The sequence below is a fragment of the Prinia subflava genome, chromosome 8 (assembly GCF_021018805.1).
Source record: "Prinia subflava isolate CZ2003 ecotype Zambia chromosome 8, Cam_Psub_1.2, whole genome shotgun sequence".
NCBI lineage: Eukaryota > Metazoa > Chordata > Aves > Passeriformes > Cisticolidae > Prinia > Prinia subflava.
Window position 1 is genome coordinate 8,410,303 of NC_086254.1, and position 19,403 is coordinate 8,429,705.

General features: G+C 44.0%; 1 protein-coding gene across 2 annotated transcripts; it reads left to right on the plus strand.

The window, feature by feature from the left end:
- Window positions 1-35: 35 nt before the first annotated feature.
- Window positions 36-16,443, plus strand: RAD51C (RAD51 paralog C). 2 transcript variants are annotated; one of them, XM_063402796.1, is made up of 9 exons: window positions 36-423; window positions 1,103-1,361; window positions 1,564-1,730; window positions 2,722-2,855; window positions 5,206-5,337; window positions 7,413-7,479; window positions 10,114-10,174; window positions 12,586-12,646; window positions 16,124-16,443. In XM_063402796.1, exons 1-9 carry the CDS (start codon window positions 51-53, stop codon window positions 16,229-16,231), a joined length of 1,362 nt encoding a protein of 453 aa, XP_063258866.1. In that variant the 5' UTR covers window positions 36-50; the 3' UTR covers window positions 16,232-16,443. The 2 variants fall into 2 exon arrangements, with proteins under 2 accessions (XP_063258866.1, XP_063258867.1); XM_063402797.1 differs by lacking the exon at window positions 10,114-10,174.
- The last annotated feature ends 2,960 nt before the right edge of the window (window positions 16,444-19,403 follow it).

Consider the following 19,403-nt stretch of genomic DNA (forward strand, 5'->3'; position numbering starts at 1 on the left):
GCGCTCACCCGCCGCCCGAACGGCCGCGACACGCGGGAACGGCTCCGCGCATGCGCCGCGCCGCCCGCCGCGTTCGCGCCAGGGCGGGGCGGGGGCGGGGCCAGGCCGTGAGGGGCGGGGCCGGTGGGCGGGGCCGGCAGCGATCGCCGCTCGCTGGGCGTGTCCGAGGCGTGTCCGAGGCGTGTCCGGAGCGTGTCCGAGGCGTGTCCGAGGCGTGTCCGAGGCGTGTCCGCAGCGTGTCCGCAGCGTGTCCGGGGCGATCCGCGCCGTGCCCGGGGCCGGTGCGTCCCGGCGGCGGTGCCGCCATGCAGCGGGAGGTGGGCACGCTGCCGCTGGCCCCCGCCCTGCGCGCACGCCTCGCCGCCGCCGGCTTCCAGACGGCGCAGGAGCTGCTGGACACCGGCCCCTGCGGCCTGAGCAAAGGTACCGGCGGTCTTGGGCCCCGCGGGGCCTCCCCGGCATCTTCCGGGCCCTTCCTCCTCTTCCGTCGCGGCCCCTGGGACGCCCCAGTGAGGCCTCCGGGAAATGGGCGCAGTGAATAATTAGAAAAAGACGATTCTGGTTAAAGATCAGCTGACACTGATGGATGTAAATGAGATGCAGGAAAACGAAAGGGTTCTGTTAGGCTCATCCCTCGTCTTCTCCCAGCTTCCTTCTTCTTTTTACTGTCTGATTTAAACAAAATATGCTTGTTTGAAGTTAGAAAATTGCTTTTTTCAAGGAGTTGGTAGTGATTCTTCCCTGTGAGGGTGGGGATGCCCTGGCACAGGTTGCCAGAGAAGCCCCTGCATCCCTGGAAGTGTCCAAGGCCAGACTGGATGAAGCTTTGAGCAGCCTGGGACAGTGGAAGGTGTCCCTGCCCATGGCACGGGTGGAACTGGGTGGTCTTTACAGCCCCTTCCAACCCAAACCAGTCTGGGATTTTGATTGTCAATAGTTTTATTACCTATGACAATAAAAGTTTGAAAATCACACCATTAGTGCCAGGGCTGTGCGCATATTGTCCTCAGTGGGTGAACATGGATCATTTTGTGTTGTGCTGCAGAATCGGCCACTCCTTATATAAAATAAAGGTGGTGTTTTGTGGTTTTGGCTTCTGTAGAAATCGGAATCTCCAGGGAAGAGGCGCTGGAAGCGCTGCAGGTGGTGAGGCAGGAGTGCCAGGGGGATGCAGCAAGGACGGCTGGGGGATCAGGCGCCACCAGGAAATGCACAGCCCTGGAGCTGCTGGAAGAGGAGCAAACCCAGGGATTCATCATCACCTTCTGTTCTGCACTGGACAACATCCTGGGAGGTGGAGTGCAGCTGACAAAAATCACCGAGATCTGCGGAGCGCCCGGTGTCGGCAAAACGCAGCTGTGGTATTCCATTGTCCCGTCACTTGTGTGCAACCAGGAATCGCTTTTTGTTTAACTCAGCTCTTCTGCAATCTCTGACTCTTCTCCAGCATTAGAAATATAGTAATGGTTGTCACACTGTCCTGTGTGTTCCTCAGCAGGAATATCCCTGCAGGAGTGAGCTGTGGGATGCAAATCCTGATCTCTGTTTCTATTTCCAATGCAGCATGCAGCTGGCAGTGGATGTCCAGATCCCGGAGTGCTTCGGGGGTGTTGCTGGAGAAGCCGTGTTCATTGACACTGAGGGAAGTTTTATGGTGGACAGAGTGGTGGAGATCGCAGCTGCCTGTGTGCAGCACTGCCACCTCATTGCCGAGGCTCAGCAAGAGGAGGGTACGTTGCTACGTTATTTCTTTCTGGAGGAGGCAAGGATGGAGTGAAACAAGTGTCTCGTAGGCTGCAGTGTTACTTTTGGAGTGTTTGCTGACAGCTTTTTATTTCCACCTGTGTGTATCAAACCTTGAACTACATCTGTGTCTGGAGCAGACTGAGCTAGGCTACTTCGAAAATTATTATTTTTCTACATGGTGATTTTGTGAACATTTTGATCTTGGGGGTTTTAAGGTGGCATGTGCGGTTTTGGTGTTTGTCCTTCCTCCTTTCCTCTTTTCTTTCCTTGCTTCCAATTTTTTGGCACATTAATGATCATATTTGCAGCACCTTATTGATCATTTTTCCACCTGTTGAGCAAAACTGAGTGTTTTGTTTCAAAACACAGGAACAGGTGGGGAAGAAAAAAGGAACAGCAGAATTTTATTAGGCAATGCTGCTGCTGAAGGCCCATAGAGTAAAACCGTAGCTCCTCCATAAAGTGAATATAGCCGGGCTGCTTTTAATAAGAGTTTTATTCTCTAAGTTGTGGTCTCTTGGGGATAAGGACACAACTTTTGTCTTGCTCATGGAGAATTTATGCACCAAACTTCTGTTTGAACTGAGGTAAAAAGACACTGTATTAAATGAGTTACTGCCTGTATATTAAACAAGGGATGATTAATAGTCCCTGATGTCCTCTGGTGGTGTTCTGGCTTGAAAATGATTTACTGGAGAAGTTCTTCCCTCAGAAATAAATTTTTCATTGTTGGAGGCCTCCCTGGGAGGCTCCGGTGTGTCTGTGTGCAAATGCTGGGATAGCATCTGCTCACCACCTTCCTGACTTTCAAGCCAGATGGAAAACATGTTTCCACACTCCTTACCTTGCCTGTTCTGTTTCTGGGGGCTTTGCTGTTGCTATGAGTGGAGGGCAGGGTTTGGTGGGATGATGAAAGTAACAATATGCTCGTACAGACTTCTGACTCATTTACTCATCTGTTTGTTTTGTTCTCAGATCATGGGAAAGCTTTGGAGACTTTCTCTCTGGAAAATATCCTCTCTCACATCTATTACTTCCGTTGTCGTGACTACACAGAGCTGCTGGCCCAGGTCTACCTCCTGCCAGAATTCCTGGCAGAGCATTCCAAGGTGAGGGTTGTTGCAGGCTTGTCAGGAGGTGTCACTCATCTTCACGCTGAAGATTTTTTGTCTGCTGTAGTAACAGGAGTAAACACCTTGGTACCTCGTCAGCTTGGCAGTAAAATATTGGCTGATGGCAGAGTACAAATGTAAAGCCTTCTGCTTGTTTGCCTTTTTGTTCCCATCCCAATTCTCTCAAGAGTAATTTGCTTTTGCCGTCCTCCTGAATTTCCACTCGGAGTTGAGGACGCTGGGTCTGTGCTGCCACATGTTCCATTTCTGTGAGCACTGAGCTGTGAATCAGCACAGAACTGCTCCACACAAGAGCCTCGGAGCCAGGGGCTGTGTGGTGACCATGAGGGTGCCATCAGAAAGGTTTGGTGCCACTGTTTTTTACCCTAAAAGATCACTGAGGACCAGAAATATCCTGCACCATCCAAGTGACTCTTCTTTTCAGTGCATCTTCTGTTGCTACAAGCAACCAGAGCCTGCAGCTTGACTCTTGGGTGGACTGCAGCCAGAAAGTTTCTTAGTACCTAATGTCTTAGGGAAATGCTATTGTAAGGCAGATTTTCACCACCTCCCCTCCAGATTTCTGGGTTCTGCACTGCAGATCACTCCCTGTCAGGATCTGGGAAATATGACTGTGCCTTGTTCTATCAGAGCACAAATCAGTGTTGGATTAGAATGTCTTTTGCATCTATTCCAAAATTATTTTCATTTTTGGGAGCTGTTCTCGAAAACACGGATGGGAGCCTCACTTCTGCTCGGTGTGGTCTGGAATTTCCCTTTCCCTGCCAGGTACTAACAGTGCCCTGTTGTGTTTGCTCTTGTGGAAAGTACACGGCTTCATTAGCACAGTTCCACTGGGCTGCAGCTCCTGCAGCCATCTGTGCTGATTATCTGGGCTTGGCCTGCAGCCTCGAGTGCTGGAGGTTGCAGGAGAACCACAAGAGCTTCTGCTGATTCCTTGGACAGGCCAGAAGTGACTCGACAGATTGCTCCTTGCAGTCCAGCTCTCATTAAAATTAGTCTGATCCCTCTGGAGCCCAGTCTGGGACCACAGGAAGCCTCCAGATTGTTAGAAGAGAGAAAAAGTTATAGAGGTTTAGAGATAAGAAAGATGTAGAGTTAAGAGATCCAAATGTGCCATTTGGAAATAGGAATTAGTTTGAGATCTTGTTAACAATATGAAAAAGGTTGTCAGAAAATATTCTTGTTGTAAAAAACCTAATTCTTAAAGGTCTCCTAGACCCAAGTACAAGACAGGTGTTACCACGCTCTCTTTATACTTTAAATTTTCCTGTCTGCTGTCTGGGAGAAATTTAACTAAATTGCATCCTACCTGGACATATTTGTGATAGCCAAGTTATATAACTGTGTATACATCCCTGTCTAGTATGAGTCATGTTTATGCTGTTAAACTGATTGTTCTTAAAGAAATGATACATGAGGAGGATGTACCAGACTCGTGGAAAAGAATTTGTAGGATGGAGAGAAAATGAGAAAATGATGAATGTCTTCTTTTAATCCCAGCTATTTAATCTTCTTTTGCAAGGGAGGGTTGTTTGTTTTTTTTTTTTCAGTTGGAGGCCCAGGACCATTTCACAGTGAGGTCTGTGCAGGTTTGTTATGTTCCAGTTATAAAGAGACTTCCCAGTAATGAGTTAAATCAGAAATGCAGAAAATCAGAATTTTTGTGTTATTTCCACTTTATCTTGTGCAGTAATGCAAGAACTTTGAGTAACATCTAAACATGCAGGAACTGTAAGACCATCCATCTCCCTCCTGAATTTCAGACTTGGGTCATCAAAACAGCCACAACAAATGAAGTTAGAATAAATCAAAATCCCAGACTAATGTTTATACAGAGTCTTGAGGGTGATGAGCCAGCAGCTGCAGCGTGCTCTGACTTCAGCTAATGACTGCTACAAAAGAAATAATTCAGCAAAGCAAACATCTTGAGGCAAGATAGATCCTCAGCTCCAGTGCAGTGTGCCTGGAATATCTTTGGGCATCTGCTGAACTCTGTGTTTCCAAGACAGATCACTGATAACAGCTGAGTTATCTCAGCAGTGGCTCCAGAGAGCCTGAAATCTGGTCTTGATTTGGATTTAATTGTTGAGGGAGCAGGTGAATTAACTGGTGTTTGTGGAGAGTTGACTGAAGTACAGTTCTGCTGTTTAATGATTATTTTCTCCAGCTTCTCCTCTGCAAGCCTTTAAATCCAGCTTTGCCAGCCGTGTTCACCTAAGGATGAAACAAAACATTCCAGTGCACCTAAAACCAGCTCCTGCTGCTTTTTGTCATTATTTTTAGGATGTTAATGGCAGGTTTTGATCTTTCCTCCTGCGTTTAGGTGCGGCTGGTGGTGATTGATGGGATTGCCTTTCCCTTTCGGCACGACTTCGAGGACCTGTCCCTGCGCACGCGGCTGCTGAACGGGCTGGCCCAGCAGCTCATCATCCTAGCCAACGACCACAAGGCAGCTGTGAGTCCAGGGCACGCTGCAGTCCCAAACGATGCTGCTGCTTTTTTTTTTACAAAGAATTAAGGAAATGTGATTTGCTCTTGTCTCTGAATAGCAAAGTGAAACTGCTGTAATACCCTCTGCATTTAGTTGATAAATATAGAGGGATCGCAAAGGCAAAACACCTAAAAGGTGGGAAATTCCTAGACTTCCCAAAATAAGTAAAATTTGCATCAACAGTGGATCTTAATTAAGTGGTAGCATGGCATTTCTAATGCTGTTTGCCATAACCTCCAATGATTTGGACAAGGGATGCTCCTCTGGTGACTTTACCTAAAAAAATACCTCGGAGCATTCAGCAGTTCCAACACAACTTTCCACTCTCTGTGTAAAAATAAATTATGGTTTTAGCGTTCCTAGGGAGAAAAACCACTTTATCTGCTGGATAGGCCTTCTGGCATCCATGGAAACCCAGAGCCTCCTTCCTGGGCATTGTTTGTACGTCACTGGCGGTCTGGAGGCAGCAGACCCGCAGCCAGCAGATGGCACTGGGAGGCTGCAGCTGTTCCAGAAGTTGTTTTGGAAGTCTCTGGCTGCTCAGAGAAGCTTTGTTCAGGAACTGGAGCTTCCCCAGCCCTCAAAATGCTGTTTATGCCTCTAACAGTGTCCAGGTGACTTGTGACCTTGTCACCCACAACTCTCTGGCGCAGTTGGCTTTTGTTCTGAGCTGCTAAAAATAAAACTGCTCTTGTGCCTCCTCTGGGAGCTGTGGGAAGGGAAGAGCCCAGCATTCCCAAAGTGTCCTTCCTGCTGCTCTGGGCACCAGGGAGATGATGTTCCAGGCTCTGCACAGCCTCGGGTTTCCTGAGTGCTTTCCCTCACAGTTTGGTACCTGGTGACCTTGAACAGCAGCTGCTGTCATTGGACAATGTTTTTCTCTGGTCAAGGATAAAATATATGAATCATTTCTTCTGAACCAGGGAGCAGGTTAGCACAAAGTTGCTAAATAACTCTTGCTAAGGGAGTCAGAGCTTCAGGAATGGTTTTGCTTGGATTGGCCCTGTTGTCAGTGGTGTCTGAGTTAGTTCCATGAGCTGTGAGCAGGCTAAATCCAGCCTGCATGCCAGGGATTGCTTGTCAGGCAGCTCTGGATGCTCTAATATGGTAGGAAGTCAGATCCTAAAGCTGGACTCAGGGCAAGGATGCCCAGCCCTTCTCCAGCAGGGAGGTGAGGAGGCTATTTGGGGCTGTTACCGTGCACTTGGGGTGAGTTACTTCTGTAGAATGTGCAGTATCTGTGCTGGGCTCTCAGCTGTGGGGATGTTTTAGGGTGTGCTCAGTGGAACTGTTTGCTCTCACACTTTTCTGAGCTGCTCCAGCAAGAACTCTCTGAGCATGTCAAACAATGGAACTCCCCAGGGTCTTAGATGGGTACAATTTTTCATTTTTAATGAACTTTGTCATTAATATTCCGGTCTCTTTCCTGTCTCATCCACCCCCACATCTACCAGGGATCTAACCTAGACTGTCTGTGAGCCTCCCACAAGTGATTGGGGCTGCGAAAACACTCCCCCACTCTGTCTGTTCACTTCCATTCTGCTTTGTGTTGTACCCACTTGTGCATTTTTAGACTACAAGGCACAGAAATTCAGTTAATCACCAGGCTAATGCACATTGTGAACACCAGTACCAAGGTCATTTACCCCAGGGACTGAGAGCTGGCTCCTCATGGAGGGCCAGAGCAAGTCACCTGCAGCTGAACACAGATCCAAACAGCATTTAGGATAAATGTTGTGGGATAAATAAGTTGTATGGAGCTTGTCTTCCTTGGCGGGGGAGAAATTGAGATTTCTTTAAAGTCTTGAATGAAAGTAGTCTCTCATTCAAACCAAAAATACATTTTTTACATGGTTCTCTTAATTTGTTTTGAAAAGATGAGGCACCTTTACAGTTTCTCCTCATCGCAGTTGCCAAGAGTTTTGCCTCAGTAACTGTTTCATCAGTAAAAGCTTTTTTGAAAATTCCCTCTTCCCTCCCACCAGTAAGCTGATTTCCAGGAGATTTTCTTATTTCTTTGCTTCTGTTTCCTCTTTCAGGTAGTTCTGACAAACCAAATGACAACAAGGATTGGACAAAGCCAGGCCACATTGGTACCTGCTTTAGGTAAGTGATTAGCTTCGAGATGAAAATTGATAAATTAGTTCCTTTCTTTTGGCTTTATGTACAAAGAAAAATCACCCAAAAAATGTACTTGGGAGCAGTAAACCCCCAGCAGAGATGTGGTGAGGAGAAGGTTAAATCACTCAGAAAAGAACCCAGCTTAATGGTTGCATACCCCAAACTAAGCTGCAGTTTCCTAAATTCCCCGAGACCCATTCACTGCCTCTCCCAAACAGTTTAAATTGTTTATTTTCCCATTACCCTTGAACATGTCCCATTAATTATTTGCAAAGGCATTTCATATTTGCTGTATCACTCGAATCTCTGCAGTTATGATGTAGAGGGAATTTCTGTGTGGGATCCTCAGGCACAGCCTGCCCTGAGCCAGGTTAAAGATTTTTTTTTTTCCCAGGCTGCTCAATTTTGCCCTGTAATGAGCAGATACCTCATCCATGCCTTTCTGCTGCAGTCACAGGGGAAAATAAAACAGTTCTGATGTGGAGATTTCTACAAATTAAGGAAAAGTTCAGCATTTAAATCTTGTTTTAGGTTGTAGCTTTGCATATTTTATGATTCGCTTAAAGGGCACAAATTCTTCAGTTTCTGTGAGCTAAGTAATGATTCCCTTGCTCTGGAGAGGAGAGAGAAGGGGACAGTACAAAGGCAAAGATGTTCCCAGAGTCTGTACAGGCAGAAATACAGGGTAAAGTGAACAAACACTGCCCATCTCCTGCAGGAATGTGAAGAACGTGGAATTTGGAGCTGTGCAGGCAGACCCAGCTCCCAGGATCTGACCCTTTTTGTCAGTTTTGCCTCTTGCTCTCTGATGGATTATTTTTGGCAGCCTTTCTGGCTACAAACTCAATTAAAGCTAATAGAGTCTGTCTTTTTTCGCTGGCCAGCATTGTTTGGGAGCTGTTGTGTTTATTGAGTCATGGGGACAGTAACGAATGTGAAGACATTCAGGGAAGGTTATAATTCCCAGATATCCTGCCTTGCCTCGTGCATATTTTCTTTCACAAACAATTAATTTGACATGACCTCCTGTGGAGCTGCCTGTGACTCTCCCCAGCGTGTGTGACTACAGTATTGTTAAACTGAGCAGTGTGAACTCTTCCAAAAATGCAACTTGGGACCAGCCAGGAAAATATTTAACCAAGGGGTTTTGATGCCCTGCTCTGAAGAGATGGTGTTTCAAAAGTCTCAGCAAAAAGGCTAAAGAACCTCCCACTCCTCCATGGTTTGGTGTAGCCAAAGGAGCTGTTGAGGGAGGGGTTGGCAGCAAAGCCCCAAGTAAAATCACTAAATTGGGTTTTTCCCCCCATTGATTGATAAGCCTGAGAATCTGCTTTTTCAGGAAAACATTAATCTCTAAACTCTTATTCAGCTCCTGAGCAGAAGGGAAGATCTTAATTATGAGGGAAAAAAAAAAAAAAGGAAGAAAAAAGCACAGATGCTGCAAGGTATTAAGTCAGGAGCTTTATGAAGGGGACAGCTTTCTTTCCCAGTAGTGATAGCTAAGCTGGGTGTTCCTAGACATTTCTACTAAATATATTTAGAAAGGAGGTCAAATATTAATCTACAGACAGTTCAACTCAGAAATATCTCATTTTACAGTAGCATTTTTCACTCATATTCAATGCAGTTGGAAATGTGCTGGTGTGGAATTTGTAGCCATTGTAAAATGTGTTTTGATCTCTGCCTCAGAGCCATTTCTGAGAGCCAAAATCTTTAATCCCAACTCAGATATAGTGGAGCAAGGCCTGGCAAGATGCCCAGAGGGTCTAGGTCTCAATTACAGTGGGATCATTTTTTTTTCCCTTCTCTGTGCTCTAATAAATACCAGAGCACAGGGGGCAGGAGGAGCTGGGGATGTGGGGGAGACAGGAATGGACAGGAAAGAGCAGGTGGACAGAGAAGACTTGACTGGTTTCAAATGCAATCCATCTTTGGACTGCTGACAGGGATGAACACAGGAAAAAACACCCAATAAAGATGTTTGTACATTGACTTGTGGTTACATTGACTTGAGCTGAAACAATGGGACTGAGCCCGTGGAGCAGGAAAAAAAATCCAAACTCTTTTTCTCTTTCCACCACACCTCCCTGCTCCCTGCTTTTGGTTGTGTTATTTTGCATTTTGCTGTCAGAAGCAGAAAACTGCTTCAGGGGCCCTTAATACTTTAATAATCATTGACTTTCTCCCAAAGCTGGTATCCCAAAGGGACTGATGTTTGCTCATAATTATGCCTGAGAGACAGAATATCGTAGTTCTGAAGTAGGATTTAGACCTCCTCACCAGACTTCTTCAGTAGTAATTAGACAAATCTCTTCTTCAAGCTGCCTCTGTTTTCAAGACTTGTCTAGTACCTGTCCTTTATTAGGCATCCATAATTTTTTTCTACAAATATGGAAGTATTGCATCAAGATTTCCATAAAACACATGGGCTACAGAGGTTATTCCTTGTCCCGGTGTATTTGTTGTGAAATCCTTGCAAGTGTGAAAAAGATGTGATGCATCACTGCAAGAAAGGCACATTTTGTTTTAGTCATGGGGTTTTTTTGAAGATTAATTTCATTTCAGCTTGCTGAGGGTGGCTGTGTAAGAGATAATGATCTGTCACTTTGTGTTCCTCAGGAGAAAGCTGGGGACACGCTGCCACCGTCCGTTTAATCTTCCACTGGGACAACAGTCAGAGGTGAGGGAAAATGTGAGGAAAATCCATATAAATACAAGTATGGCACTGGAGAATCAATCAAACTGGCCATGGGGGCCAAGCAGGGGGTTGAATTTGGCTCCTGCCCTTGCTCTGTCACATCCCAGGCTCCCGAGGCTCAGGAATTTTCTCGTTCAGGCTGGGACAGTGTCAGGCTCTGTCAGGCTCCTGCTCCCCAGTTGTTCACACACAAGGGTTTAGGGTCTGGTGGCTGAGTGGAAGATTTCTTTTACCATCTGCATTTTGCAAGATAGGGCTGGGGGTTTTTTTGAACAAATGTCTTCTCGTTTTAATGTAAATTTTTGCCATGGACTCAGTGCAAGTATTGAGCTGGTAGGTTACAAGGTGATTTTTATGTCTGAAGAGGTGCAATTTCAACTGTCATTATAAAGAACCTCCCACTCCTCCATGGTTGGCTGTAGCCACTATAATTTCTTTGAGCAGATCTTTTTTGCTTCGATATTTTCATCTCCAGTCAGTCCAAAGCCAGAGATGCCAAAGAAGACTTTAAAGCCACCTAGCCAGTGTCCCTCAGGACAGGCTGCTGGCCCTGAGCTTCAGAGGTTGAACCTTCTAAAAACAGTGATAAATTCTGTTTGTTCCAGTAAGATCTCCTCTGTTTCCTTTTTTTCCCTCTATATTGCAAGGTCATTTCTCTTTCCTGGTCAGTTAAATTTTTCCTGTGTATAATATCACCATGCAGCAGCTTGAGATTAAAGAGCCGTGCTGCAATTCCCTAATCTTGTGCAAACAGTGAGCAGAAATGCTGCTGGAATGTTGTTGTGCAGAGTTTTTGCTTGTTGAATTCGAAAGAAAAATGCGGTGACACTTTCTTGGGGAGTTTTGTTTTTAAATCCTAAGTTTGAAGGCAATGCAGGATGATTACAGCAGGCTGTTTAATTTAGAATTAAATTAACATCACTGATTAGTTAACAGGCTTTTTAGGACAAGTTGCATCAACATAATGATTGCAGAGTGAACAAAAGTTAATTTTATATATGAAAAGAACTTTTTTTCTTGTGCAACAGAGCTAGGAAGGCTACAGAGAGAAGCTGCAGAAAACAAGCCAAGGAGAAATAAACCTGGCTTATTTACTGATGAAATCTGCAGCTAAAGTGGAGTGGGGCCTGCAGAAATAGCAATTCTGGATACAGCTGTAAAAGCAGAAATAGCTCAATGCTGTCTTACTTTTGCACAGGCTGCCTAAAGCTGATGATCCATTGTGGTTTTGTTGTTTTGATATCAGGTTATTGAGGCACAAAGATCATTTGAGGATCCATTTGACTTTTAAAAAATATTTTTTAGATGTGCTTTAGCCAACTCTAATACCTGTCTCCTCCTTTCTCTCTGCTGCTGAAAATGTCAGAGCTTAATTCTAAGGGTTCTCTTTGCTGGGAGGAAAGACTCTGTTGAGTCAGAGGCTCCAGCTGAGCTCTTGTGAAAGCCTGGCTTCTGCAGCTCCAGATTTGGGCAATTTTGTCAAGTATAACCCAGCATTGGAGTGTTCTGAGGAATTCCCTGTGTAGCTAACATGAAGTGGCAGCGTTCCTCAGGCTGTAATTACGTGCTCTCTAATAGAATGGCACCTCAGGGAGGAAAAAACCCCCCGAAAATAATTAACAGGATTTTTGGCAGGGTGTCTTGCTACAGAGAGCAGAACACTTTCTAGATTGGCTTATGTAAGGGTGACTTTTGGGGAGGTGGGCACGGTGCAGCCCTGACAAGGGTTGAAAACCCCTTTCCTTTTGAGCTGCTGTGCAATTTTCTCTCTGTATTATGCAATCATTTACTGTGGAACACAAATCCAGGTGTATTACTTAGAGTCTAAATGCAGCAAATCAGGGAAGTGTCAGAGGAGAAATAAAAGGGAAACTATTTTCTCAAGGTTGTGCTGTGTGTCAGTGGCAAGGGCAGGCTTAGAAATAGAACATCTCCAGCCTCTGGGTTATATTGACAGGCTTGTGAAATCTCTGGACACAGCCTCCCCAGAAGTACTGGAATTCTTGAAGGTCTCTCCCAGCTCTGAGAGGTCAAAGAACCTCTTTGAGAACTTTAATAGAGTAGGGAAGAGTTGTGCTCAAAACCTTTTTTGTTTGCATTTTAAGAAAGTGACATTTGGAATTAATTCATGACGAATGTTGTTCCAAAAATGTCATCAAATACTGTGATGAAACAAGGCTAATTAATCATTCACTCTTTTTAGTAGGTCTAGATTGTGTTTGAGCTGACAGGTCATGTAAGGATGGGAATCCACAGTTTGAATGACCTATATGAAAATACATCCCTAAGAATTCCACTGGTACTGTAGGAAAACTTGGGTCTGGTCACTGGGCTGTTTGGAATTTTTATTACTGTATTAATTAATCAGAATTCCCTGGGGTTTGTTTTCTCAGGCTGGCCACGTTGTACAAATCACCGAGCCAGAAGGAGTCCACCATAGCCTATCACATCACAGTGAGTATTCCTTTGGGGATGGAGATTCACAGCTGGGAGCACACTGCCAGCTGGAAAGGAATTTTCAGACAAATCCCAGAATGGTCTTTGCTTTCTTAGTGTTGTTTTTCAGCTGCCTTCTGAAGGGAAGCAGTAATACTGGGATATTTCCAGGTGTAGGGGTAATTTGCTCTTTTTTGTCTTTAGAAAAGTGACCCAGCATTTTGTCTACTTAAACAAAGTTAAAATACTTTCAATTTCCAGACAAAACTTTCAGGCAACGTGTCCCCATCTGTTCTGCTGCTGGTGCTGCTTATTTTATTTGCCCCTGATGTTAACTTTTGGCCCAGGTGCAGTTACAGGAATGATCTGAGCCCTCATTTTGGGAGGCCTGAACTGTTTTCTCCCTGGTCAGGTAGGGTGTGATTTCTCAGGTTTGCATCTGTTCCAGCTGAGTTCATCTTTTAAGGATGAGGAAGAGCAGAATTAAACTTGGTATTCCAGAGGCCTCACCAGTGTTTGTTCCATAGGTATTTCCCTATTTCTGCTTTATGTGTGGTATAACCCACGTTGTGTTTATCCTACACTGACCCTATACCCAGCCAATATACAGAGATTTTTCTCTTCTGTCCCTATCATAGAAGGAGCTTCCAGCTTATGACTGGAGTCCTTATTCATCCCTAGTTAAATCCTGTGATTATTTCCTATTGTGGAGTGCTTAGATACATATTAATGAGAAGAGATGCTGGCTAAGCTGTATTTAGGTTTCAAAAGACAGCACCACTCAACTCTTACATGCTCAAATGTCACATCCATAGGTACAATTCCATAACTATTTGCTACGTGTCCTCATGGAAACACGTTGCCATAGCATTTTCTGCAGATTTTAATGCTGCTATCAGATGAGATCCTCAAACTTTCAAAGAGAAATCGGATTTTTTCCACCCCACACTCCTGAATGTGCTCACCTGGACAGAGGAAATACTGCAAATATATACTTTTATAAAGACTGGAAGGGGAAATGGAACTACATCCCAAGGTTGTTTGGCTTGTGTGATGTGAGTCCTTTTTTTTCTCCAGCTGACAAACAGATGGATTTTATCTTGGACACTTTAATTGCCTTTTTCTTTCAGTTTTATAAGCACCATAAACCAGCTATGCTCTCTTCTGTGTGAATGCACACTATCTTGAAATAGAGTTGAGAGTGGATCCTAATCAAAGATCAGTTAAAATTTAAGGTTATCCCTGTGTTTTTCTCCCTTAATCCTGATGAACTGCTTCAGCAGATGATTTCTTTTAGTAAAACATGTATTATCCCCATTTCTTTCATGAAATTCAGGTCTGATAACACTCTGCTGCTACCATTTCTCATTCCATAGTTAAACTGAAAGATGTCAATATATGTCCAGTGTTTCCAAGTCAGATTTGTGTATAACCAGCATACAAGAAAAAATGATATTTAAAAAAAATAAATAAATTCCTTAGGACTCAGAAATGTGCAGATTGGTACCACTGGCAAAGTGGCTGCTCAGCACCCATGAGCTGATGAAATGTGTAAATTCATGAGTGAGCTCTGGGGATTTTTTATCCTGTCCTTTCCAGCACGCTGGAGTCAGTCACCGCTCTGAGGGGGCTGTGGAACTCCCCTCCCATGAAATCCTTTCTTCCACAGGCTGATAAGGATTCATTCTTAAATGCAGAATACAGAAATGGAAATTGATTTATGCACAAGGGAGTAAGTAGCTCGGCTGATTCACCTGAGTTTCCCAGGAATGTGACCTGATTATTTCATAGTGAAAGACAGAGACCCAGGATCTAAATTCTGGGTAGGAATTGTGTTTCCCTGGGCTGTGGAGGGTCTGCCAGTCCAGCAGTGGGAGCACTGCTCAGGTAATAAACACATCTACCCTTGCCAGTCTTGCTGCAGAGGGTGTAAATCCAGAGGACGTTAAGGGACAATTCAAAATGACAAAAGAGTGAACTTTGTCCTTGGTTCCAGCAGCCACATCCTCACCATCTGAAATCCGCTACCAAACCTCGCAAATATACAAAAAATTCTTGTATTTTCAAGGTTCCTGCCTGTAACCAAGTGCAAGACATCCATCCTGGGCAGCCTGTTTATGTTCTGGCCCTTATAACCCTTGGAATGCTTTCACTGGGAGTCAGCATTCTGGATTAAGTGGATACTTGGCTACAGATCCACCTTTGTGCCTCAGGGAAATGGCAGAGATTAGATGCAGTGAAACATTAAACTTGAAGATTCCCCATTATGCTCTTTAGAATAACACTTGAGTTGCTTATAAATAGCAGAGGGGCTGCACAGATCCTGCCCTTGTAGCACCTCTTGCAGTTTGTTCCTTTAACAAGCCCGGGTTGGGTGAGGTGAGGCGTTCAGAAATAGAAATGCAGGGATGGGAGACTTAACCAAGACATTTTGCTGGGGTTTGGGGTTGATCTTGGTGTGGGACACACTGGCATTTGGAAAGAGTCACGTCTGCTGGTAACCCTGCCTGCTTTCCTCACACTGCACCAACCCAAAATGTCAACGTTCCTAAAATGCTCTTGTCCCCACATTGTGTCTACCTGAGCATTTTGGATCAGCAAAGCAACTTTGGGTTCTGATTAATGCCTTTCCTCGCTAAGCCTGCACTGAGAGTCTTCACTGATCTGTCAGCAGTGCTCTCTGCATAGCATTTGTCTGGAGATGGGAATTCAGTGAGTTGCAGGCTTCACACAACATCTCATCATCTCCATCTGCATCCATGACGTGTTTAAGTAACTGATTTCGAGATCTTTCATATTTTAAAATGGTTAAAAATTAAATTGTGAGCTACAATAACAGAATATATGAGTGGTACTAGGCCAGATAGATCACTTCAAGCACTCTCCTGAGTAGCAGCATGTAGTTTTCACTTCTACATTTAGTTTTTGGCAGTCAAAGGTTTTCATCCCATTGTGTCCCATAAATTACTATGCTGGAACAGTCTTTGCAGTCTAGAGATAGATTCAGCTCTGCTGTTCCCTTACAATGTCTCATTGATGTTTTCAGTTCATTAAGTAGGTACATGGAACAAAAATATCCTAGGTTGTAGAAATTCACAGTTTTGTTTCTGAGAATGACTGAGGCAATTAATCCAGTCATCTCCTTGCTTCTGTGGGAGCTGATGGATTTGTCTTTTGATTTATTTAAATAGGCAACATAAGTTAATTTACAGAGAAGCAGTTTTTCATAGCCATAGGGGTGATAAACAGTAAAATGAAAGTGATAGCCTGGTTGGTGAAAATAAAATATCTCTAAAAAACAAATTGAGCAGACATTAGTTGGCACATGTGTTGTAAAGTTTGCAGTGCTGAGCTTAACCTGGTCTATAAACATTCTGTGGCTGCTCATCCCGAATAAATGGCAGCATGATCCCTCATTCTGATCTTCTGGGAGCTGGTTACTCATGCTTTCTATCCCTACAAGCCTCAGCACATGATTTTCCTTCCATCTTGCAGTCCCATGGCTTCCGAGACGTGCAGCCTCCAGCTGTCACTCACAGCACAGAGGGGACTCAGCTGAACCCTCGGAAACGGCCACGGACAGAGGAGGAGAAGCAGCAGTGATGCCAAAGTGGAATGTTAAAAACCTGCAGGAGAGCAGGGGCAGCGTGAACGTGCAGCCAAAGGCAGCCTGGGAGACTCTCAACTTCAGCTCCTGCTTGGGACTTTATTTTAGCATTAAGACTGCAATGTGCAAATTTCTGTGGCACAAAATTCCTTTGTGTGTGGAATAACTGTACTTTTATAATAAAAAAATCTATATTTTCTCTAACAAGCATCTTCAGCTTTGAGGTTGGGGCTTTTTTTGTTTGTTTTTTTTTTGGTGGGGGAGGGTTGTGGGGGCTACAACTCCATCTTTTCACAGTGGGTAAAAAGACAATGAAATGAGAGCACAGCACATTTAATGACAGGCGTGTGGCTCAGTCGTGTGGCTTTGTGTGTACCTGAATTTTGAGGAGGTTGGACACAGCACTGTGCTCACCACAGGCAGTGGATGCTGGAAGAGAAATGCAGCTTCCAGTTCTCCCCCAGAGTGGGGCTTTAGCCCTCACCTGCCGCAAAGTCCTTGGTCAAGGACAATCAAAGCTCTGCTTTGAACTTCTCATTTATCCTGTAGTGGCAGCGACAGAGATGAAAGGCTGGATCTGAAGGACAAAGGATTTAATCCAGCACGATAATTTTATGTTCCTGTCTCAGTAAGTGAGAATATTTTACCATGGCTCAGGCTTGAACCAAAACTGCTGCATAGCCCTGACTTCCACGTTCTTCATTTCATTTCTTGCTGTAATCGGGATCTCTTTTGTTCGTGGCTGTAATAAAGAGGAAACCCAGAGTTAGGCACCAGCAATATCAGCAGCTCCAGAGTCTAAACCCAGGGAATGAATGTACACTGAAAGCACAGCAGCTTTTTGTCCTCTTTTTATTAAGAGAAAACAAATCAAGGAGGTTATTAGAGGAGAAGAAAGGTGCTGCACTGCAAAATAGTAATTACTTCAATTATGAGAAGTGTTTGTACACAAGCACAGAGATGACCCCTTTTGGCAGAGCTCTCAGTAACGTTAGAGCTGAGGAAACTCAGCCAGCAGCTAAATGGAGAATTCAAGTTGTGGGAGTCACTATCCTAAATTTTTTATTTAGTATACACTAAACTGGCTTTGCCTTGAAACGAAATTCAGTGCTGAATCTGAGTCATAAAATCTCTCTATTCAAAAAAGGCTGCAAAAAAAAAGAAAAAAAGGAAAAAGAAAGCAGTGGTTTTTGCATCATTATAGGGTTTAGATAAAAATTACATAATAAAATATTAAAGGGAAAAGTATCGAGTTGCCATGCAGCAAACCGGGCTGTGTCAAAATTTAAGAAGTGTGAGTCAGGGAGAAGCTCTGAAGCAAGCAGCATGACATAGGGGAAGGGAGGCAGCGGGATCTGTGACTCAGACAAACATTTCAATGCAGGAGACACAGGCAAACAAAAGGATCCTAGCGCGTGTGATGTCAGCAAGCAAACGCTCCCGTTTGGGAATAAAGGCTTCCTACGTATTGCAGCGCAGGGGGAGGGGGGGCTGGCACCCAGCTCTTGCCTACGTAGCCACGAGGAAAACCATCCATTAGGAATGTTGGAGCAATATTTTCAGGAGCTCTCCTGGTTCCTGGTGATAGCTGCTATCTAAGGGGTTTGGTAATTATGGAAAAATCCATTCCTCTCAGTGCATTGTGCTGGGATTTAACACCCTCCACACGTCCTTCCGTGTGTGAGCAGAGTAACAGTGTGGCTCCCATATACTATTAATTTCAGCTGACTGGTGGTTTTAATTTTGTTTGTAGTAGAGTAGCATCCAGAAGCCCCAGCTGAGATGCTGATCCTGTTATAGCAAGATAAATGGTCTTGGCTGAGTAAATGTTAGAGCTTCCAGTGTTATGGGCATCATTATTCAAATAAAAAAGATGCACTGTTACTGGTTAACAGTGGGAGTTACAAAATGTCCAGAGGAAACATTGGAGACTCTCTATGCTGAGATTTTTTAATTTTTTTCTCTCTTTTTTCCCTATTGAAGCTATTATAAAAATCAGCTCTGCAGACCAGAACTGAGAGAAGGATCTGTTGGCGGAGACAAAATTAGATTAAATGAGCCAGATTTCGTTCTCATCTGCTGGAGACAAGGAAGCTGTTCCAGGCTCAGAATTGCAGAGAAAGAAAAAAATTGACCGTTGCCTCACCAGTAAATCTTCCATGGCAAGTTGATTTTTCCCCATATGTGCCTGGAATTCTCATGCATGTCGCAGCATCAGTGCCCCACAGCGAGGGGCAGAAGAGAATTTTATTACTGCACAAAAAGTGAGATTCTAAGTAGCCAACCTCATGGCACTGCATCAAAAAGAAAATGGGTTGTTTGATTTGCTGCTTAAGTCGCAGTTTGCTGAAAGCCAAGGGCTTTAACTGTCATGCTGAGTTTGAAATTATTCCATTTTGTGGGGACGACATTTACTTGTGGTGGAGGAACTTATTTTGTCACCACAAGAATCCAGATCCCACCACAGGCCTTGGCAACAGGCAAACACTGCGGTCACGGGAGAATTCTCAAGCCCTGAGTCCTGCTTTGAAACTCTTTAGTTTGGACAGGGAAAATAACAATTTATTTGTTCCTGATTTGATGTGTTCTGCACCTTTTCCATTATGAAATACTTAGGAACCAGCGAGCCTCTAAGTAGAGTAAATTTCAGAAAACATGGAGAAGAAATAGCTTAACTGGAGGTACAAAGGTGTAGCCAAGGTTCAAGGTAGGAAATCAATCTCCTATTGAAGTCAGTCACAAAGTGATTGATTTGTGTGGAAAGGAGATTTGACCACTAACCTGAGTGCTGAATCCAGAGAAAAGTACATTTAAAATATAACAACCATATTCCTGTTCAATTTCAGTTACTGTTCCTTTAGTTATTTTACAGGCAGACTAAATTTAGGGTCAGATTTATTCTCAGGTATTTCATGGCTTAACAACAAAGGTGAAATCCTCACTGCCTGCTTTTTGAACTCCACCCTTGTCCTGAACAAAAGATAGGAAAGTTGGAAGGGCAAGTCATTGTGTTCCAGCTTCTCCAAAGAGACTGCCTTTGGATAATAATAATAATAATAATAATAATAATAATAATAATAATAATAATAATAATAATAATAATAATAATAATAATAATAATAATAATAATAATAATAATAATAATAATAATAATTCTGGATAATAATT

What these genes read in the sequence shown, in the direction of transcription:
- RAD51C (XM_063402796.1), top strand. Translation starts at nt 51, where the DNA reads ATGCGCCGCGCCGCCCGCCGCGTTCGCGCCAGGGCGGGGCGGGGGCGG. An exon ending in GTCGGCAAAACGCAGCTGTG is followed by an intron (nt 1,362 to 1,563) that starts GTATTCCATTGT and finishes TTTCCAATGCAG; the next exon opens with CATGCAGCTGGCAGTGGATG. An exon ending in TCCTGGCAGAGCATTCCAAG is followed by an intron (nt 2,856 to 5,205) that starts GTGAGGGTTGTT and finishes TCCTGCGTTTAG; the next exon opens with GTGCGGCTGGTGGTGATTGA.